This window comes from Fusarium subglutinans (assembly GCF_013396075.1).
Source record: "Fusarium subglutinans strain NRRL 66333 chromosome Unknown NRRL66333_c0000028, whole genome shotgun sequence".
In the NCBI taxonomy this organism is placed as follows: domain Eukaryota; kingdom Fungi; phylum Ascomycota; class Sordariomycetes; order Hypocreales; family Nectriaceae; genus Fusarium; species Fusarium subglutinans.
In genome coordinates, this window is record NW_023502091.1 from 282,300 (window position 1) to 305,035 (window position 22,736).

At 48.8% G+C, this 22,736-nt stretch overlaps 6 protein-coding genes across 6 annotated transcripts; 3 read left to right on the forward strand and 3 right to left on the reverse strand.

Annotated features, from left to right (window-relative positions):
* Positions 1-77: 77 nt before the first annotated feature.
* Positions 78-1,008, reverse strand: FSUBG_3275 (uncharacterized protein; the record flags this gene model as incomplete). Its single annotated transcript, XM_036681138.1, has 3 exons — positions 78-431; positions 508-772; positions 971-1,008. The coding sequence occupies 3 exons, from the start codon at positions 1,006-1,008 to the stop codon at positions 78-80; spliced, it is 657 nt and encodes a 218-aa protein (XP_036541236.1).
* Positions 1,009-2,111: 1,103 nt separating this feature from the next.
* Positions 2,112-2,668, forward strand: FSUBG_3276 (peptidyl-prolyl cis-trans isomerase-like 3; the record flags this gene model as incomplete). The annotated part of the gene is made up of 2 exons (XM_036681139.1): positions 2,112-2,189; positions 2,243-2,668. The coding sequence occupies 2 exons, from the start codon at positions 2,112-2,114 to the stop codon at positions 2,666-2,668; spliced, it is 504 nt and encodes a 167-aa protein (XP_036541237.1).
* Positions 2,669-2,924: 256 nt separating this feature from the next.
* Positions 2,925-3,885, reverse strand: FSUBG_3277 (uncharacterized protein; the record flags this gene model as incomplete). Its single annotated transcript, XM_036681140.1, has 3 exons — positions 2,925-2,965; positions 3,015-3,329; positions 3,480-3,885. 3 exons carry the CDS (start codon positions 3,883-3,885, stop codon positions 2,925-2,927), a joined length of 762 nt encoding a protein of 253 aa, XP_036541238.1.
* Positions 3,886-5,196: 1,311 nt separating this feature from the next.
* Positions 5,197-6,846, forward strand: FSUBG_3278 (peptidyl-prolyl isomerase CWC27; the record flags this gene model as incomplete). The annotated part of the gene is made up of 1 exon (XM_036681141.1): positions 5,197-6,846. The coding sequence occupies one exon, from the start codon at positions 5,197-5,199 to the stop codon at positions 6,844-6,846; it is 1,650 nt and encodes a 549-aa protein (XP_036541239.1).
* Positions 6,847-8,259: 1,413 nt separating this feature from the next.
* FSUBG_3279 (heat shock transcription factor) lies at positions 8,260-10,539 on the forward strand (the record flags this gene model as incomplete). Its single annotated transcript, XM_036681142.1, has 2 exons — positions 8,260-8,711; positions 8,763-10,539. The coding sequence occupies 2 exons, from the start codon at positions 8,260-8,262 to the stop codon at positions 10,537-10,539; spliced, it is 2,229 nt and encodes a 742-aa protein (XP_036541240.1).
* A 2,889-nt stretch (positions 10,540-13,428) lies between these two features.
* Positions 13,429-14,681, reverse strand: FSUBG_3280 (G1 S-specific cyclin; the record flags this gene model as incomplete). The annotated part of the gene is made up of 2 exons (XM_036681144.1): positions 13,429-14,436; positions 14,496-14,681. 2 exons carry the CDS (start codon positions 14,679-14,681, stop codon positions 13,429-13,431), a joined length of 1,194 nt encoding a protein of 397 aa, XP_036541241.1.
* Between the last annotated feature and the right edge of the window lie 8,055 nt (positions 14,682-22,736).

The window sequence follows — 22,736 nt, forward strand, 5'->3', positions numbered from 1 at the left end:
TGTTCTAATGCAAAAATTAATAACTCTTAATTGCATTTAGAGGACAGAAGGAGTGCGGGATGGCTTATTTTCCTTCTCTAATACAACTTGACGTCCATGACCTTGTCAGGAGACCTGGTTCCAACAAGAGTAAATCCCATGACGTTGCTAGGAGAGCCGATTCCACCAGGAAAATATCGAGGTGTAGACTGCTGAACGATAACTAGTTTGCGGATGTGATGGCATGCTGAAGCGATATCCACAATCAGTTTGCGATATCCTCGCTCAAGATCAGATTCGGTTGCATTTTCGAACTCCGCGGTTTCCGTAACGGGCTCATTCAAATACTCAAGGACAGTAGCTCGGTCAAAGTTTATGCATGGTATGCTGAGCCAGAGCTCTTGAATCGATGTTTGGTTGAGAAGTTCACAGACTGTGCTCAACGAGTCTGACTAAGTAGATGTGAGCTTCTTAACAAATGGGACAGCTTGTTTTCGAAACGACAAGCTTCTGAAGTAGGAAACTCACAAAGACTATAGTCGTCCACTCTTCATACCAAATTCCATATGAACTGCCTTGGATACTGAGGCATGTGAGATCTTTGAAATGGGTTTTGACTGCCAGAATGATCTGGTCATCTAACAATGGACCATATTCGTCGCGTGAAACGTTGAGCTTCTTCAAAGAGTGCTGGCTTCCAGAAGAAGAGCAAAGACGCACTAGCTCATTGCACATCGGTTCCCCGTAGCACCCATCGATACTCACGGTTTCGAGGATTTCTGGAACACAGCGGCTGAGAACGGCGCATAATATCTCTGACGAAGCCGAGATTCTGAGACACTTGACCTTATCCCATTTCCGAGTCCGCATTAAAAGTTCACAGAGATTCTTTTGTTGCTCCTAGGGCCACCCTCTGAGAGACAAATACAACTCTTGCAGTTCGGTCATTTGCGAGATGCTATTCACAAGTAAGGGCCCAAGTTTCTCGTACAGTGATAGCTCAATTCCGATGCGCCCAGGGTTCTGCATGATTATTACTGTCTTCCTGAGGTAATCTTAGGATGATTTTATATGCTTGGAATGTATTGCAACTCACCTAATAAAACTGAACTGCTTCATTGCAAGGAAAGATGTGAATAGGTGGGAGAGAGATCCAGGGAGACCTTGAAACCAAAGCCGTCTCAAGTTCCTCGCGACAAAGAAGTCGTAGTATATTTTCGACACGAGAACCAGATTTTTCACGTCTTCTCCATACAGAAAGGATGCAACAATGTCTCGACACTCCTGGGGTAGCTTCTCCATAACTGATAGCGAAGCGTAGGTATTGAGACAACAAACTCAAGAAAATAAGAGTGGTAGAACATGCGCAGACGATGCTAGAAGCTCTCTGATAGTTTGGGGTTAATGAAAAGAAGAATGATGATTCTCTGGTCTGCGTCCAAAGTGCGGTGATCTTGTTGAGATGGGTCAAGGAGGAAGGGGCATAAGCGAAGGGGGTCGCATATCTCTAGCTGGGAAGGATGTTGGATGCACTGTCTGTCATTAGCTGAGGTAGTCGTGACAGAGTTTCAAAAGAGCAGTTACGAAAGGGGACTTTGAGTGTCGATAGCAGCAGCCATCGATGATAGGTAGTACTCGTGAGACCTGAGAGCTGCCGTGCAAAGTATTTTTAGGTAAGAGTCGCAAGGATTAACAATTCATTCCCTAAATCTCCTCGAATCCAAGACACTGTGATGACAGAACGAACCGCCATATATTAGATGGAAGGGAAAGGCAGCCGGCTTAGCTTATACAAAATATACGAGGCGCACTCAGCATATTCAGCATATCGTTAACGCACATCAACCCAATTCATCACTAGAATACTCATTGTTACAATCGTAAGCCTTTACGACAGAGAATCATTAGTCCAAAGGTAGAAGTAGTGTTTGCTACTTAGAGACGTAAGTTGTGACGTCCCCGTCGTCGACTGTATTAGTCATCAAGTCTCAATTATCAACTGCCTCGCCCAACCATCTTCTCAATGATGCATTATCAACACTTACCACGCAGCATTGGGTATTCTTCTTCCAAACTACCTAGAAATAACATCTCTTTCATCGCTGAAAACTATCATATTAGAGACAACAACTATGTCAGTCACGCTGCACACGTCGCACGGCGACATAAAAGTTGAGATATACTGTGAAAGTGTTCCCAAAACTGCAGAGGTTTGTATAAACCAGTATATGTTTAGTCCCAGTCTTTCGCTCACACCTACCAGAATTTCCTTGCCCTCTGTGGCTCGGGCTACTACGATAAATCTCCATTCCACCGCCTCATTCCCAAGTTTATGGCACAGACTGGCGCCCCGGCAACACCAAATCCCCCCGAGAACCCCAAAGGCGGACGCAGCATCTGGGGAGGCGCGTTTGAAGACGAGATCCGGCCAGCGCTACGACACGGCGCTCGAGGCGTGCTGTCGATGGCCAACAAGGGACCTGGGACGAACGGATCGCAATTCTTCATCACGTTCGACAAGGCGCCGCACCTGGACGGACTCAACACTGTGTTTGGACGCGTCATCGGCGACGAGGGTTTGGCGACATTGGCCAAGATGGAAGCTATCGAGGTGGACCGAAAGAACAGACCCAAGGAGACAGTTTGTATCGAAAATGTGACGATCCACGCCAACCCGATCGCTGGTTGAAATACCAACAATGTCCTTCGTACTTCTTGTCTCGCCACATTGCACCATACCTCCTCAAACGAAGCAGTACTACCGTTACGGCACATCACTGAAGGGAGACGAAAATTGCAAACGGTTTATCACACCAAACTTCATTTTGAAGACTTTCATTCATTATATTCTCAATCTACGCACGCCAACGAAAACCCCTTGAACTCTACCGGAATCCTAAACTACCCCTTCAGGTGAAGAAAATTTCTACCCTCAAAATAAGGTGTCAAGAACAACCAGTCTGAAGGCCTATTGAGGACTTCTCAACTTACCGAAATCGTCTTATTGTTTAGGATAAAGCTCCTAAGTTTCTTACCTCTCCTGGCCTCGTTAGCTGGCATCGGTGGAGTCTCATAGTCATCTTCAAAGCGTCCCCATTCCAACACTTCGGTTTTTTCCTTACTTTCGATGCGGTAAGGGACCTCCTCGTCCTTCTGGGTGACATAGATCATGTCGTTCCATCCGTTCATCTCCATCTGCCACATGAGCTTCAGGAGTTCCGCGTGGCTGCAAGCATTAATGTTTCGTACAGAACAGGTAACCAGGAAACGGCCCCTCAATTTCCGAACAATGAGAAATGCTCGTTGGCTGGGATGGTAAGCAGGAAGCTCACTGGGTCCATCGCTCTGCCCTGCGGTGATAATGTCATGCAGAAATTTCCACCCTTTCGAACCATGATGCATAATATTTGGCTGTCGTTGCCGTTGAGCCTCTACGAATGATAGGAACAAGAGGGTAAATTCGCCTTCATAGTCCCGGTCAGGATCCGGAGTCAACTTACCTTCGAGGATCCTTTCGGTCTTGGCCCGTTCTGCAATCATTTCGGTATCAACTGTGCCATTGTATTTCGTGTCTCCAAAAAGATCCATTTTCTCCCTTGTGAAAATCAGGGAGTCACATGGTGATTCACTGCCCATGGATTCTGGCTCGCGTTCTGGAGTGGGCGTATCCTTTTGGTTGCAAATAACGAAGGAGCTGTTGGCGATGGCCCGTTGACCCGTTGATGTGCGGGTGTTTTGACGCCTTCGGTCTGCTTTGATATCAAGCCTCTGTGGCTTGAACGCGTCTCGCCATTTTCTCACATCCTTGATATCGATGTAGAATATACGACGCCCTGCGTCACTGTTGTCATTGAAGCAAATCTTGACGCCGGGGGCAGCGGTCCGTTTGGGTCTGGGAAACAACATGCCCGCAAAAAATCGATAGTTCACGGGTCCAACAGGAGTTTTTGAAGGACACGAGTGTCGCTGTGTTACGTTGCGTCTCTTAGAACCTTTTTATCGTCTAGACCAGCCTGACGACATGAACAGGATTGAAACTGAGACCTTACCGAGAAGCCTGAAGCCGCGTGATGAGAGAAGAATAACACGAAGCTCGAGACCTTTTATATTAGTATGCGGGGATTTCTGCTAAAAAGGGGATAATTCTCGGGCAATGAACAATTGTGTGTGAATAATGAGTGTTCATCTGAACGCAAGCCCTAGGTAGTTTCGTGTACAACAGGTGATAACAGGATTTAGTTAAAGCTGCTCTGAACAAAGCAATAAATACGTGTTATTTGTAATAGCCTCCCCATATTAGAAAGTTCATGTGAACTGTGTTTGTTTGAAACGTTTTAAACAGAAATTATATTAGCACAAGGTGAACAAGACGAGGCATAACTGATGGTTTAGCGGGCAACCACCTAGTTCTACGGTACTACAGACAAAGGTTAGGGGATCGTGTACGACCGGGACAGGAGCAGACAAAGACGAGTAGTTATTCCTATAGGAAAGAGCAAAAAGAAAATCTTGATGAGACTGGGACTCGAACCCAGGAGGATTGCTCCACCAGGAAATTGGTGTTAAGGTTAACCTTAACCTGGCGCCATTAACCTGGCGCCATAACCAACTCGGCCATCTCACCGGACGGTCGTGAGGACCCGCTTGTTGAGTAACGATTTTGCTAGCCAGTAGATAAACAGTAGATAAACACCCAGTGCTTCTGTGAGTACCTGGACTACCTTAATCAAGAGTATCATTGACACAGTTCTTTGACTTCCTGCAAGAACACCATTATTTGTGACATAGTAGAGTTGCGATCGATGTGTATTGACAACTGTATCAGTTATTCGTACAACATATTGACGACATAGCATGCTGACGCTTGTAAGGCTGGGAAGGAAAACGCCGGATTTATGGGCGTGTTTATTATTATTGATCAAGTTCAAGCCATAAGGTGAGAAACCTGAACTAGGAAAGTTTTCAAGAGATTTTATTGCAATTACTTATAAAAAAGAAAGAAAAAAGGGCTCGCATCTCCCATGGCTATAACCGGCCTTTTCCTTCCATCTAAAAAGATTACATGCGATGTTATCGATAAGACTCCGTGTGGATCTCTCATGCAGGCCAAGCCAAGCTTCTTCTTAGCTCTTCCAGTCTTCATCACACGCGACTTGAATTCTACAACCTCAACAAGTAAACACCCAATCTCCGTTCACCAATACTCAAGGCGTCGCAATGTCGGCGATCTATAATCTTGAACCGCAACCCACTGCCTCGGTTATTATTCACACCACCCGGGGCGAACTCTCCGTCGAGTTATTCGCGAAGCAAACGCCCTTGACATGTCGCAACTTCTTACAACTAGCGCTCGACGGCTATTACGATAACACAATATTCCATCGATTAGTTCCAGGTTTCATATTGCAAGGTGGAGATCCTACAGGCACCGGCAATGGAGGGGAGTCCATTTACGATGGAGGCGCATTCAGCGGCGACCTAGATCCATGGCCCATGGACCAGCGCCAGGGGAAGAATGCAGGACCAACAGGAATCAATTATAAGGACGAATTCCACTCTCGACTCAAATTCAACCGGCGTGGTCTGCTGGGCTCTGCGAACGAATCGCGTCCAGATACCAATGGTAGCCAGTTCTTCTTCACGCTCGACAGGGCCGAGGAGCTCAATGGAAAAAACACCCTGTTTGGCCGAATTGCCGGCGACACGATCTACAACTTGGCTAAAATGGGCGAGGGGGAAGTGGACGAAGCCACGGAACGTCCGACCTACCCAGTGAAGATCGAACGAATAGAGATACTGGTCAACCCCTTTGATGACATGAAGAAGCGATCTCGAGTGGCTACCCAAGCGCCATCTAAAACAGCAGCAGCAACAAGCAAGGATAAAAAGAAGAAACGGAAAGGCGGGAAACAACTGCTCAGTTTTGGCGACGAGGAAGGTGATGACGACATGCCAGTGCTCAAGAAAAAGAAATTTGATACGAGAATTGTCATGGAAGATGAGGGAGAAGACGAAATCCCCAAGAAACCAGCAAAGCCGAAAGCCAAGAAGCCAACAGTAGCGGAGAAGCTCCCATCGGTCGCAGATGAAGTCAATGACAAAGGGCCGATGAAGCCCACGCTTGATCAGCCATCCAATGAAACACGGCGGAGTCCTGGCTCGCTTACGATCAGGGAAGTGAAGGACCAATCACCTGAACCGGAGGCTCCCAGAAAGACCGCTCTAGAGCGAGCCAACGAGGAGATGGCCGCTCTGAAAGCATCGATGCGACGGACCATTCATGCGGAGGAGCCTGTGAAGGAGAAAAAGAAGTCTGCACTCGAAGCCATGATCCCTGAAACATCAATCAGGGGCCGGAAACGAAGGCCCGGAGCTGCCAACGTCTCGGCGAGTGAGGACGCAAAAACACTCCGCATGCTGAAGGCCTTCCAATCGCGATTGGAGAGGGCGCCCCCGGAAAAGGACAACGAACATACAACAACCGGGGCTGTGGGTGAAGAGGAAAGTACCCTTGCTCCGGACGATGAAGCTGAGTTATGTGACTTACACTTTATCGCAAATTGTCAAAGCTGTACATCCTGGGATAAGCAGGAAAAAGATGAGAGCGATGATGAAGGATGGATGTCTCACTCCCTCAGCTTCGCAGCAGACAAATTAGGCAAGGATCTTAGTAACCGTAAGAAGGCAGAAGAAGAACTTGTTGTCATTGATCCGCGCGAGAAGGCTCGGACTCTCAAGGATGAGAAGAGAGCTGCGCGCGATGCACGGCAGGGAAACTCCGGAAGAGCATGGGACCAGGCACGGGATGCAGCAAGGAATGCTAAGATGGCTCAGGCAGCATCGCTTGCAGGTCGAGGAGCAAAGTAACCGAGAAGATCAGGTAGATAGGCCAAGTGTGGTTCAAAGCTGTTGGTGACAAGTGAAGTTTGAGACCATAATAGGAATAGTCTGTGTATGATACCCAGCATAAAAGCATCAGGCCAGGTATAATAGTGCCCCTCCTAGTCTGAGCTGACATGGGATAGGATGACGCCAATGCTCGCTCGCTGAAGAAAAGTGGCATTACGAGTCGTATCTGCCGTCCCCACAATACATGTCATGGCCGATCTCGATCCTCGAGGACACATAGTAATGATGAAGTTTTGACTATTTTTCCTATAGTCGATGACCGAATTGATGCAAGTAATTAAAGTAAGACATTCTGTCTCTGAAATTGATAGAGTTCACAGACCTGAATTGGAAATAAACTGTCAAAGCGCCACCAAGAGGCTTCAGAGTCGTGGCTTTCTTCAACGTTGAAGATCGAGATACGTCGTCTTATCATCACGTGAAGACCTGGGCCCATGTCTCTTACATAAATCTGATTGGCCCAAAAATATTTGACATTCAATCCACCCGCTCCAAATGCTCCGGAAGACCCATTCGCAGCGCGACCATCAACTCCAGCATCATCAATCATCACCATCACACAAACTGCACCACCGCTCAATCGCAACATCGGTACTTGCTCGCTTCAGCTTCCGGCCTGTGCATCGCCTACTACTTGCCGTTTCAGGATGGGTATGCCGCCCACCATTTCTTATCTTCCTTGATCTATATAGAGCGAGGCCCACCGACCGAGATCACAGGCTGCCCTCCAGCCTTTTTCTTCAGACTACACCCCTTGGGCAGACGCGCTGCGCAACTCACCCTGCTTTAAGGCATCACTACGCGAGCTCCGTACACGAAGATAGAGCAAACGAGTGGCTGTCCTTAGATCCCAGTTCCGCGCCCGCGCATCTTCTTTATAATCATATCTTTAAGGCTGTGCCTCTTCACCATCAATCACATTTGGCTGTGGCTTTTGCGACAACTTTTCGCATATACCTTCCAAGGCTATCTCGCGATTCCCATCTACTCCCTCGAGACGGTCCAGCACTTTCCCTTTATCATAACCCGGACACGACCGAGCAAAAGATAAGTCGTTGACCGCTTACCACGGACGACGTTGCGCACACGCAACTACATAAGTCTTAATAAAAATCACAATTACTCTCTGGGTCATCGCCCTCCCAAGGCACGGATTACGTGAAATCGACTTCGATCGAGGCGACGAGGTGACCTGGTTCCAAGGCGACCTACATCAGGAGTCTCAAACCCATACTCGACTAGATTAGGCATCGATCGAGCCAATCCACAGAAATTTAATCTCACCGCTTCTGAAGAAGCACCGATTGACCCAGAACCATTTTCATGTCAGCGCCCAACCCAAGGAAACGAGCAGCACCAGGAGCGTCCCCAATGATGCCCATACCGCAGCCAATGCAGCCACAGTACAACGCGGGGAACCCGGCTGGCGACCAGGTGATGCGTTGGAATGGAATCGGCGACGCTTCGAGCTTCATGAACGGTGCTGATGGTATCATGGATGGGAATGCTCATGTTGGGAACTCATTTGGTCTGGTTCCGGCACAGCCACAATATGCTCAGCCTGTGTCGACGCCATCGAACACGCTGGCTCGACGGCAAATGAATCGCGCGCTTGTTCCGACCAATACCCGGCCCTATGATGGAGCAGTAGAACCATGGGGAAACTTTGTTGGCGATGATAATACTTTGCTTCAACAAAACCCCTCCGAAAACTTGAATGAGCAAGACAACGTTGAGATATTAGAGGAGATGGCCCAGAAGGCCAAGAGAGAGGCACAATCAAAGCGCAAGCAGATTCCGCCTTTCGTGCAAAAGCTGAGCAGGTAAGTTTTTCCATCGCCACGAAGTCGAAGAGGCAAACTAACCAGGTAAAGTTTCTTGGAAGAGCGCAAGAACGAAGATTTGATTCGGTGGTCGGAAAAGGGAGATTCATTCATTGTGCTTGATGAGGATGAGTTTGCGAAGACTCTAATTCCAGAACTGTTCAAACACAACAACTATGCCTCTTTTGTTAGGCAGCTCAACATGTATGGCTTCCACAAACGCGTGGGTCTGTCAGACAACTCAATGCGAGCGAGTGAGCGCAAGAACAAGAGTCCTAGCGAGTACTCAAACCCATATTTCCGACGCGGACATCCAAATCTCCTGTGGCTCATCAACAAACCCAAGAGTGGAAGCAAAGCAAAGAAGGGTGCCAAGGGTGCTGAGATCGATAACGACAGTGAGGACGAGGGAGCAACCGAGGAGATCCTCGCCTCTGGGCTAGGAGCCTCTGCAACCCAGGCTCCTCGATCATTACCGGCTGCTGATTCTCAGCCCATACCAAAGAAAGAGATGACTCTCGTTCGAGAAGAACTGAGCAAAGTCCGAGAACAACAGAAATTAATTCTCGGGGCCATCAATCGACTACAAAGAAACAACAACGATCTTTACCAACAGGCTGTCATGTTCCAGAATCAGCATGACCGTCATCAGAATTCCATCAACGCCATTCTTAACTTTCTTGCCAATGTCTTTCGAAAAACACTGGAGGATCAGGGCAACTCGCAGAATGTAAACGATATTATTTCGAGCATGCTCACGAACCAGAATCAGCAGTCCGCCCAACATGGCAGCGTGGTCGATCTGGGAGACTTCATCCAACAGATGGACCCTTCATCATTCGGCACACCTCACAAGAAGGCTCGTGGCCTGCTACCCCCTATTCCCAACCAGAGCCGCGCCCAGTCAGTTAGATCGCCTACCCCAAACAGGTCAACACCTGTCAATGCAACCTATCAAACTGTCAATCCTCACAACCCTGAGATGGGCCATGTCACAGAACTCCAGGAGAATTCACCTAGCGACACAAATTCCCCCACTCTCCGACAGGAACTAGAGGCAAACCCTCATGAGCAGATGTTGAAAATGATAAACGAACACAACGCAACCAACAATCATGGCATGGATCTGCCAGAGGCTGCTGAGCTTGTGGCCAACGCCCCCAACACGTTGAGCAATGCCCAACGAAGCAAGCTGGTGAATTTCATGGCTGGCCAATCCTCCTCTGCTCCATCTGCCAGGTCAACTCCCGCCCCAACCCCAGTCTCTGCCACACCAGTACCTGCTGCTGCCCAAATACCTACATCAAGTGCTCACATGGCCATGCCGACTATGCCTACCTCAACCTCCGTATCACCCCCACCTCCTTCGCTTTCTCCTATCATGGGACCTCCCATGGCACCGCCGTCCTTGAACGAGATCAACACCAACCAGTTGGACCTAGATCAACTTCAACGTCTTCAAAGCGAGCAAGATGCAAAGATTAGCGAACTTGGTAGTATACTTGGACCACTGAGTCCTTCTGGGCATGTACCTGGTCTAGGGGATAGCGAGGCGTACTTCGATCCTCAGTCAGCAGACTTCGATCAGTTCTTTGACAGCAACGCTTTATTTGGCGATGGGCAGTACAACACTGATGGCACTGATTTCAACTTCAGCCTTGATACAGACCCAAACCATGCGAATTCGTCACTACATGCGGGACATCCCATTCCCCATATGAGCCACCACAATACTCCAAGTCCCGCAGGTACAGAAGAAATCACCCGCAGTGACCTGCGGCTAGACACCACACCGGATCGAGGAATCAAGCGGCAACGCGTGGGTTAAAACTCTTCCGGGGAGCTCGTCAAGCTTCACACAAGACCAGGAAGTGTCTTCTCGCCGGGGAAAAGGCCGGGTTAATTTGGCCCTTGATTGTATTTATTCCCCGACACATACCTTGGGTATTTACCCTGCAGTGTTGACTAACAATCATTCTGAGCAAAGAACAGCAGCAAAGGGTTCAATAGAGCCGAAACAAAAACAGGATTGCTTTTAGACATTAAATGCTGTTATCTTGGGAGCAAAAAGGACATCCTTATAGAATCCATGTACGAACATGGAAGTATTGTTACTTATTAGGTAGTTTGGATTGATACGGGGGGGGGCAGTTGGCGCTCTTTTATGACATGATGTTTGGTCGATTGAGCACGGTTGATAGTCCTTTTTTAATCCACCACTTCTCAATATACATCGTTGTGACTCTCATCGCTGAGTGAACTCATCCTGACCATAAACTTCCATGGCAGTTGAGGAACCCTCTCTATGTTGTGTGCATAAGCGACTTGAGCGAATCAGAAGCTACAACAACTTTGTGTAACTAAAGCCTCAACAGCCACAAGTGATGTGGCTCAAACTTGTGGCGAGCCTTGTTTGTCTTTTCACACCCCCTTCCATATACATACAGTCTCAAGAATAAGGTAAAGATATGAAAAGACGGTGTAAGGCACGCGGCGGGTGTTGTTTATTTTTGCGACATATCGCGTCAGTCGTGATCTTTTAATTTCCGTCTCGTCACGGGCTTTCAATGCGCCAGTTACCTCCATCGAGGGTGGAGACGCAATTTGCCATATCGCTCTCGGCCGAGTCAACTATTGCTACCCTACATAAGGATGCGGGCTTATGTTCGCCTCGTTAATGCAGCAGATAGACTTATACGTGGCTCCTTTTCAGGGTCTTTTGCTTGTATCTGTGCACTATTTGTGAGTTTTCCCTATCTATTCTTTGGGTTTTTATGATAATTACAGTGGTGTTGTGTGTTGTCTAAAAGGGTTAATCCGTCCTGGCATCAATGCACGTAAACCGTTTAGATAACACTTACAGCGGGATCTGAGCATTGATCTCTGCCTAGCTTAGTGGTGTGCCCTAAGAAGAGACCAAGCAAGCCCATTCGACTGACAAATGTATCTTCGATGTAAGTCTACGAAGCATGGAATTACGAGTCAAGCTTGTCTCGGTGTGGCACTGAACAATACCCTACAGCATATCAGCTCCTAACCAAAAGTCCATATCAACCAACATAGGCAGCACGGCAATAGTCAGCCCATAGTAAAATCCCTCCATTACTCGTAACTTACAAGACATGCATAGAACTACCGCTGCGAGACCCGTTCTCCAGGATGTTGGTCCTGGAATGCTTGCTGCCAGCTGGAACTCTACAATGCAATACCCGACACCACACCTTAACACAACTCAGGAATGGAAACTATTGAGTCCGACATAGAATGACACAACCAGATATGATTCAATAGACTTTCTATCAAAATTAAAGAATCAGCCCTGCATGAGGATGCGCAGCCAATAGGGGTCAGCGCATCTTTCAACTCCCAGCCTGCAGCGTCCAGGGGTAGGTAGCATGAACCTGGCCAATACCAGCCACTATTAACTCCAAGCCTTGGGAAACATCCCTTAAGACAACACCACTAAGTACTATGCTAACTACCTATCTAATAATATGCCCTACTTCAGTAATTCCATGCATATGCGTCTCCTAGTCAGGGGCTCCCCATACTGCGCTGGCGGGCGGGCTGGTGTCCTTTTGCTTTCTGTTAAAGATGCGAAATTAAAGTCTCTCCACTGTGGGAAATTTCCTGACGTCAAGCTCCCAACCTCCGCTCCATCCATCGACGATCTAGATCGTTCAGCTAGAATTCGAAGACAGACAGATTCAGAGACAAGAGACGCGGCTGAGCCAGAAACACCGGCATGACGGCTGGGCTTAAGCCACGACAAGGCCAAAGTGAAACAATCGATCGCCGGGCTTATGTGAATGAATAATCACCGAGTGCCATCGGAATGAGAAAAGAATACGATTTGGAACAGTTCAAGTTAAAAGAATTTTTACTTCTTTTTTTTGTGCCTGTTTTACGTACAACTATCTATACACAGGACGGGGCCTGAAGAAAGGAACTAGCCTGACTTCGTAGATCCAACCAAAGGCACGATTAATGCCAAAATCCTCCCCCGGGACAACCAACGTTTTGTTGTTGTGCATGCCAATGGCTTCCCAACTATGTATCGCCCGCCACCCCATCCACCTTTGAAAGAATTATGCAGACGTAGTGCTGCTGTCGTGAAGAGTAGGCCGCCTCATCGTACCAGACCGAGGTCAGACACCATCGTCCCTGTTTTAATAAAGCTGGTCGGTCCATAACCGCCTATGTCCCAAAATCCGGGGGGTATCCTTTTTATCCACCGCGAGGGACCTGTGTTGGTGCATTCTCGGTCTTCTTTTTTACTTCTTCCGTCTCGAGGTTGGCCAGGCCCGTCATGTGTAATCTATGTCGTCAACCAGTTTTACCCGAACGGTGACCTGTCGTTGGTCCTCTTGGGGTATGCGGATTCCTTCCACACCGGTAGAGCAAGCCGTATGGAGCCTGAAAAAAAGAAGATGCATAAAGTTGCTAAAAAAATAATGAAAAAAGGGTATGATCCGCGTGTTCCTTTTTTTGGTGCCGCTAGACTTGATATTGAGGAGAAAAAGTTTGAATCGCAAGGAAATGGAAAGCAGTCGCTAAATGCCAAAACATATGTGAAAAGATCATTCTGTTGTGCGACCATGCAATGATTTCGAACAAGTAGTAGAATGTCGGAAAGATAGTGTAGAAGCCACGATGATGTACATGGGTGAACGTCGAAGGTCGAATCGTCGATTTAATATCTTGTCATGAAGAAGCATTATTGGTTCATGCCATGCTGGTTAACGTATCCGACGTATTGGTGTTGTTGTTGTTGTTGACCATATACTGCCGCATGGTGTGGAGGTGTTGGTGTGACTGGGCACCGAGGAGGTAAGCCATAAGACTCCTTTGCCATGTTGTGGTTACCCATCAACGAGTTACCGTCAGGGGTGATCGGGGGTGTTAGGTATCCATCGAACCCCATCGCGCTGTGTCCTTTCTGGGGAGTGCTGTAGATGTTGCTCGTGTGCTTGTTGATGGGTTCGGCTAGGGGAGTAGCTGGGTTAGCAGCTCGACGGGCGATCGCAGCTTGCTCAGCCATGAACTCGGCCAGCTTCTGCGACACCCGAGAAAAACCTGTCGTTGAGTACTTGCGTGCAAGTGTAGGCGAGGGTTGATGAAGGTGATGCGATAATGTGATCAAGGTAACGTTCTCCGTCTGGTCCCAACCTCCATCGTTAACTTCAGAGCGGCCAAGGATAGCTCGTGCGAGAGCCAGAGATGAGCGAGCCATAACAGAAGGCTTGGTGGAAACGAAGTCGCGATGGTACAAGGCAATCTCACACAGATAGGCGGCCATGTGCGCAACCTCCTGGTCATCACCCTCCTCTGCTACCATTAGTTGCGAAAAGAAGTCGACGGTGGGGTGGCCAATGATCCAATCGAGAGTGTTGAGGACGTGCATCTCCATTTGTGTAAACATGCCGGCGTCATAGAGTCCGCAGCACATGTTGTTGAGTTCGTGAATCTGGGGAACGCGGTCCTTCTTGTCACCATACTTGGCAGCGATGAGTAGTGCAGCGCATCCAACCAGCTGGTAGTGTTGCTTGTACACAACTCGCTTAGAGCAGTATCGATCGAGGAGGTTAACAGTGAGGAAGAGAGTCTCGGGGAGGAGGCCGAAGGCGGCATGGGCCTCGATGAGGAAGTCGATCAAGTAAGGTCGCATGAACCACTGAATCTCGCGCTGCATATCGATGAGGGAAGCATCTGGTAGAGTCTCGTCCTAAACATTTGGTGTTAGCAGCTGAGACGTGGTGGATGTCAGTCAATGTGGCAACATACCTCCATTTGTCGCATATGCTGCATGATATCCTCGAGGTACTCATCGCCTGCTAACCGTGATAGCTCAACGCCGATGATGTCTTGCCGTTGACGGGCCATCATTCGCGCTGCTTCTTGGGCTGTGATTCTGTGGTGAGGTTCTTCAGACTCGACGAAGTAAGAGTCGTCATGTTGAGAGTAGGCCATATTGGGTGGTAGGTGATTGGAGTTTCTCAGGTTGGTGGTGATTGGGCAGAATAGTGCCTGTGGCTTGGTGTCAAAGGAGAGACTGTTTGTTCGCCAGGAATCTTGTGGTCGGAAAATCGCAAAGGACAGAGAGTGAGTTACTTTGGCTGCAAGAAGGAGTGATGCGAAGCCGATTAATTAGGATATTAAGATATTAAAGAACGTGGGTGAAAATGATGAAAAGAGTGACCGCGGCTGGTAACGAGACCAGGAGCATGTAGATAGTGGAGTTAAAAAGGAAAAGGGATTGGAAAGGGGGCCGTTTAAAGACGAGATCGACTCAAGGGCTCTAATGCGGTATGTGCGTCAGTATCAAGTTTAATACTAGCGGAATCTCGATTTTGCCAAGCTCGTGACTCGCTCGAGGCATTACATTACACAGCGAAATGCACCGATGCAACTATCCCTTGGTCGATAGAGGCACGAGCATGGTATCGAGGGGAGAGGGGCAGGTCTTACAGCCACACGTCAGGGAGATGGGCAAAGCTCGTTGAGATGAGACAGTCCCTGAATCGAATCAAGCAGGAATAACGAGCTAACGTCTCCCACTGGGCAAATTTCAAGGAGAAAAAGCGTGGTGGTGGTGGTTGTTGGTGAGGAGAGCGGTATGCGGGAGTTGAACGCTCGGCATGCAGCTATACGGAAATTAGATATGATATGTCCCCAGCGCCCGTGCAGCAACGGCGATGACATACCTTTCCTACGCTCGTGAACGCTTCTGATGGTTCGATTATCGAGTCAGGAAGACAGCGATGTAACCGAACAGGCCGCGATTAATTAAATCACGACTGCGTGTGTGTGGATGGATGGCACGGAATTCTCTAGGGTGTTGCGGGATTGAGAGTTGAATAACTCGCAATCGTCACTTTGTCCTAGATTTTTCCTGTAGTCCAAGGGATACCCTAAATTGATTGGCGACTAGTCCTCAGTTCGACGACTAGTTTCGGGAAGGGTTGAAGAGTGGTCGCTGTCGAGTTGACCTGAATTGAATCAAGGGAGCGGGCTCGTCGATGGGAGGCTTCGTCGGCGGCGGGAGCGGGAGCGTTGGTGAGGGAGTGGATTGAGATTGAAGACTGGAATTCCTGGTGGACGAACCGAGGAATTCTACAGAGTCGAAGGATGGTTGGAGGGCAAGAATTGCAGAGGGCGAAGTGGAAGTAGAAAAGCGAAATACCAGTAAAGGTCTCTTTGATTCACTTTTTCACAGTCCGGCCTGTTTCTGGTTCCTAGTCTCACTCACAGCCTTTGGTGGTTCCTGGCCTTTAATAGGGCGGGATGGGGGGCTTTTTGAGGGAGAGAGATGGGGGGAGTCAAGTCAAGTTGAGAATTCTCCTCGTCTCAAGCGTCTTCAGGCCTGCTGTGTTCGGGTCAGGAGAGGAAGACGGAATGAGAGAATGAGGGAATCAACAAAACGAGAGGAGGAGAGGGAGGAGGGAGGATGAAGAGGTAGGTAGGTAGGAGGAGGATAGAGAAGAAGGAAAAGGACTGGGTGACAGGTACGCGAGTAGAGTAGGTAGTTTTAACCAACTGTAATGCAGCGAGAGGAGAGAGATCCATGGTTTGTATGGGTGGATGGCTCCATCCAATCCAAGCATCCATCCATCCATCCCCATCCATCCATGGCATGGCCTAAGCTAGCTACCTCTAGTAGCTTAGCTTGCCAGGGGGCGTGAGGTGTACCCGTACATAAATGCAGATGCAGGTGGAGTGTGAGGTGAGTGCTGTGGTCTGGTCTAACTTGGTAACTAGGAGTGTGCTGGGATCTTGGGTGTGTGAGATGGGTGTCCTGTCCTTTGCTCTGTGCTCTGCCTTAGTCTAATTCGTTACTGCATTGCATGCACCATCCGTCCTTGCTTTAAACATTTGATGAATGCACTGTTAACTAATAAGCGACTTATCTCAACCTCAACATGTATCTTAATCTCTGTCTCTTTCGCAAAATCTGGCATGGATGAACCGACTGCCCTATTTTCAATGGCCACCTACCTATCGTACCGCTTGCGGGGGCGCTGACCAGGAGGTACCGGTTTGCTGGGCAACAGGTGGTGCAGGTACCTAAACCGGCCCCTGCTAGGAGGCCACCAGGAGCTGCCCACCTAAGCTCGGGTCGCGCGCCCACCAAAGGGAACGCCAATCCTGGCAGTTTGAGGTTTGGGAGGAGGAGGAAAAAGGAAGCTTCTATTCGATTTGCTTTTACAGATGCATCAAATCTACCAATAAAGCACCCTCATTTGCTTTTTACATTTCCCTCAAGGACAGGTTCATCATTGAGACTTGCCTTTTGCCTTTGTAGCATAGGTAATTTCACAACTATAAAGCACACAAATCAACTTCACAATAGACAACATGCTCTATGAAATGCCTCTTCACCTTTTTGCGGGCGGACTTACGCTACTTTGACCTCACCACTTTGACCATCGCGCACCTAATTCAAGGCACGCTCTTTCGGAGGCTGGGGCTAAACTCAGGTAGCTTCTGCTTGGGGCTTTGAGAGCAGAACGGGATTGGGTGTGGGTGGAGGGCCAGCATAAACGCAGCTCTGCACAGCACAACAACACAATACAATACAGCACAAGAAACCGGAGGACGACATGGGGTGTGCAAGGTATAGTGCAGCAGCTTTGGGCGGACGCTAGCACTCACTTGGGGCTTGGTTAGAAGCGTGGTGAAGCGTGTATCAAGCGTGTGAGCCTGCGCTGGGCCTGTCGACTTGTGCCAATTGTGTCGTGTCGTAGCGTGTTCTGTCTCTCGGCTGGGGAAATACGGCGTGGGCTTGAGGCAGGGATCCGCGAATGGAGACGGGCGTGTGAGACCGCTTGTAAGAAAGAAAAAAACATCAAAAATGTGAATGTGAATGTGAAGGTGAAGGTGACTCTAAAAAAGAAGGCTGATTGAAGATGACCGCGTCAAGTCTAGGAGAAACCATTCAATACCGGGAAAGAACTTTGTGATGCTTATAGATCGGATTGATCATGAATGGTTTATCTTGATCTGATTCAATCATACGTAGATGGCAAACATGGAGAGACATATATCTGATACGGAACAGAAACAGTGACTACCATTAGTTCGATCAAAGCAATCATGAATTATATGCTGCATCGACCGTGCCGTGGAATGAGAGGTGTCTTCAAAATGAAGTAGAGAGCCTCAATATTTTGGTGGTTGCACGATGCACTCGGCCGATTCTATTTACATGTTGACTGCTTTCAAGTTTTGATAAGACATTTATTATTATATACTTCAATTACGCAGCCAGTCAGCCAGTCCTCTCCCAAGCGGCCACGACAGTTTGTTTGTTTAGAACTTCTGCTCATGGCCGCTTCACGGCCTCGTCCGGCCTACATGTTGTCCTTGTTTATAAGCATTGTACGCCCATTCAATGGCCGGGCGACCTATTGAGGAGCACTACACAGGCTCACCACAGCGAGTCGGCAGACACCAGCTGTAAAGAACCGTCACATTTTGCATGCACCACTTGCTTGGTCTTTATCATGGCAACCAAGACATTTTTGAAGATCTCGACGACACGCTCATGACCGAGTTGAGGGTGCTCGCCATGACCGCCCGCGGCCTATGGCCGACTGAAACAATCGTCATATTGTGTCAAAGTCAATGCGAGGTGACAGTGATATACAGGCTGCTTAGCTTGGTGTAACCGAAACAAAAATCATGAGATATGGTGATGGCCAGGGGCCTGGTTGAGAGGCCCCCATAATACCAAATCCATCCTGTCAGAACATCGTCCTTGTTGCTCGGGTTGCGAATGCAATGCTTGTCTAAACCTTCAACAGCATGGATTCCCTCACAGTGATAGTGTCAAGTGGACGCTTCTGCACTCTAACGGGGTTCCGAGCTGCCCGTAACTTAGCCAACATCCCACACTCGTCATCACTGTTGGGCGGATTAAGCTCCCGTTGGACACGATGACTGACTGACTGTCTGTCTGTTCCGTAGAAAAGAGTCGGCTCGGCTGGAATCGTCAACTCGTTGCCCGGCGCAGCTAAGTTAGTTGATGCGTGCGTGTGCAAGTTGAGGTTGGGTTAGCCCATGAACCACTTGCTGCCTGCGCTTGTTGCTTCACAAGCCCACAAACTGAGCTATGTACTTTGCAGCTCCAACGGGAGCGTGAAGCCATCGCGTCCCGTCTCGTCTCGTCTTCCTCGACAACCGTGTCGTTCCTAAACGTACGGGTCCATACCGACGCGGCACCTGCGCGACGAGACTTGGACAGAGACTAATACGATTACCTCGAGTCTTGCCTAGATCCTGACTTTCATCTCAGTCAGCCCAGTTTCCCATCTCTGCAACCAAAGGGAGTTTTCTGTGGGTTTGGGGCGTTGTCAGCCAAAAACCAAGCCAGAGCCTATGACAATCGCTAAAAAAGGGCTCTACCACCAGTACCTTAGTTATCCGTTGCTCGCGTTGCTTTCAGGTATTATCGACTCTTGCATCCTCCCCGGACCAATCAATTGGCCGCATCGGGCTTTTGCATCTCAACTAATCATGCATGTAATTGAGTGCTCGAGCATCAATCAATGTCATTCTCTGTCTCCCTCACATCCAAAGCTGTCACTGAATCCCCACAGCGTGCGTGCGATCTTCACTTTGACTTTCCAATATAGTTATCCACTGAACTACGAGTCGCTAGACAAGCAAGCGTTGGGCCAGATGAGAGAGGCTCGTATAACTATCACTTGATTGGCTTTAGCCTTTTGCCTCTTGTGTGAACTTAACTTATGCTGTGCTGTGCACCTGTCATTTGTACATGATTGTCAGCTCTCTAGCTGTAAACGTCAAACTGTCACTGTCACTACTGCCACTGACTGTATCTGTACGTAGCATGGTGTTCGTTCATCGGCGCGGTCCTCTCCTCGCGTTGCCTAGCCTAGCTCAGGGGTGACGGGCCGGCCGTGGTACAGTACCAAAAGTCGTGAGACGCTGTCAGCCTTCTGCCCTGCTAGAACCCTTGAATGCGATGGTTTTGGGAACACAGCACGGAGCAGCATCTGCAGTAGGCAGGCATAGGTTGCTCAGCGTATAATGCCAAGCCCGCTCTGCTCCTCGGGCGTATCGTAATTCGTTGAGCCGCCCGCCGTAGAAAGTTTGCTCAACCGGACATGTCCCTGCTTTGACGACGCCGCTATTCACAAATCTGACACTATTCACATGTCCGTACATAAACACAAATCATATCGAAGCCGTGTTTTCTCCTGCATGTCATTGTTCGACCGCTTCGTCAGCTAAAAGCAGCTTCCCTTGAATGAGTTGTCAGTCGTCTCACCTTCAGCCTCATCTCACTGTTCTAGACTCCCTGTTCTAGACATGATCTCGCTCGATACTATTCTAAGCATCGGAACTCAAATCCGTGCCCTGAGGTTGCCACTTTGATAAAACGAGATCGCTATCATGTCGCAAACAAATTTATTCGCCCGATACGTATCCGGTTGGATCTCATACGCATCAGACCCATTTCATAGACGATCTCAGTTTCCTCATCCCCGTCCATGTAAGGCGGGTATATGGGACTGTTGGTAAAAGGAGGTGCTTGGCGATACTGTGCAGGTAATAAAACATGATGGTAACGGAGTATTGTAACAAGATATTCCATGTATGTACTGTAGTGGCTGCATGGGACCGACGCTACTGCTAACTCACTCAGACGTCCCGCTCATATCAACGGTCGTTATAACACTGTAGGTGGTATCCGATAGGCACAGTATTTTTTTTGTTGGTTATTATAGATTGAAATCTGCTGCTGTATCACATCACACCTCATGGCATCACCAACAGATTGATTGTCTCGCCATGGATCAGACCCCTCCTAGTTAACAAATCTAATTCAAGGCTAGTCATGGCAACTCGTACATACAGCTTCACCGATATTTGCGCTCATCTTGACTGTCTTGTACGTGCCCGTCTGCGGGCTCAGTTCGTAATAAGTCGCCCGATGCTCATTTCCATCCCATGCCGCCGCTTCAAATTTACTGCTGCAAGGGAAGCCGAGAAAAAATTGGCCTTCTCCACAGCGAACCAGAACGTCTCCACGCCGAAAAGGAACATGCTTGTATAAATGGCACGCATAAGACGTCAAGCGGGCACAAGCACAGGAAACATTTTGTGAAGGTAATGACGCAGATATGGTGTTGGTATACATTAGCCCGCCTGTGCAAGTGTCGGTCACTACTCCGTACAACGGGACAAAAGTCACGTTGTCAGTGATTGACGAGTTTCTTGAGTTGCCTAGTCGACAAGCGAAATGGATTAAACTTTGGAGAATAATTGAAATTCCAACGAGTCAGGGTCTTTGAATAACCGGGGAGGGAAACTCTCCGTTGATGCTATCCTAGGAATGTTCATTCGATTCGGGGTCCAACAGCCGCTCCGGTTGTCCTCATGATATCTAAGAATGTCGCCGCCTCGCTATAAGTCATTTCAACCTCCGTGAAACATTGCTTCAGCCGCTTGTACTTGGTGGTACTCAAACCACAGCTTCCGTCAAAAGTTGTCACAAGTATCCAGTTTGGCCAAGCATCGGCTGGAGGAGAATATACTCCTGTTTGACCTCGAGTCTCACCAAATCAGGAGCATTGCTCGCACGCGGGATGTGGTTAGGCTCGGGATCATCCAAAACCTCCACAATCGTCTCTCACGACAACGACACCAGGCACACGATCAAGGCACCGGGCCTAGTTCCAGGTTCAGGCACAGGCACAGGCACAGGCACAGGCACAGGCACAGGCACAGACAGACAGACACGCCGAGAGCACACGACAGACCATATGAGGCAGTAAAACTCGCAAATGGACCCGAAAGCCGGAAAGTACCACGTACACGTCTGCTCAGGACGAGACCTGCACCCCTTTATTAACCCGTCCATCTCGCGCTCACGTTATTAACGCGCCCGCGTCAAATGGCGACGCAGTTTCTGAGGGCCAATGAGACGGCGTAGACGCGCATTTCATGAGACTCTGGAGTCAGCGCATCTCAGGCTGGACCCAGGTGGCTGGGCGAACGGGAGAGCTTGGAAAAGGGAAACCCAAAGGTTGAAGGGCGAGCTAGGTTTAGCGTCAAGAACCCTGCACAGCTGCATTGAATTGACAAAATAGCTTCAAAGTGCAACGGGCACAGTTGGATCGACAGCATCTGACATGTAACCTGCAACTGAAGCAAGGCAGAGACAGTGATTGAGTCAAGGTAAGGGTGACGGATGGTGTTGGTGTTGGTGCTGGTGCTGGAAATGAGGCTTTCCAGGCCATCGTCAGTTTCTGAGCCCGATCATACAGGCAATAGTCTGATCGAGCTTTGATCTCATACGAAGCTTTATTTTCTTTTTTGCGTTGGGGTTTTCTGTCACCACTTCTTTTCTCACTTCTCACATGCGCCAGCTTGATGCCAGTGAGGGGTAGCCCCAGGAACTCCGGCCAGGATCCCCTGGCTGTTCCCGACGCGGAGGGTCAAGATATCCAGATCTGGCTGTGAACCATGATCAAAGGTGTGCCAGCCTGTAGATCTTCTAGCTTCCAGGTCTGCCATACCTCATTCGCTATTTCTTGATCATGATTCTTTGATAGGAATTGACCCATATGTGACAAGTGATTCGTATGGTCAAGAGGCTGGGTTTAACTATCATGACGTGCCTGCCTAGGGTCTGAGAGTTTGACTGTGGTGATCTTGGCTTTGCTCTTGACTCTGATGGATCAAAAAGACTGATGGGAGTGGTATCCGTAATTCAGTATGGTTTACGGTTCAAACTCTTTACTGCTTAGCTGCCCAGAGATGATCACTTGGCCTCAGAAACCCCTCACGCCAGGAACAGCAACTCCGGAGAAGGACGACGCCCAGGTCTGTAAAGGTAATTACATTGAGTAGGTAGTTTGGCTGAAATTGATGCCCGCTTGGCAATATCTCAAGTGTTTCCTCCGCAATTGCTGAGATATCTAACTGCAACAGTTCAGTGCCCAATTCTAGACCACCGCCCAAAAGACAAAACAAGGGAAGCCTGAACAAAGACCG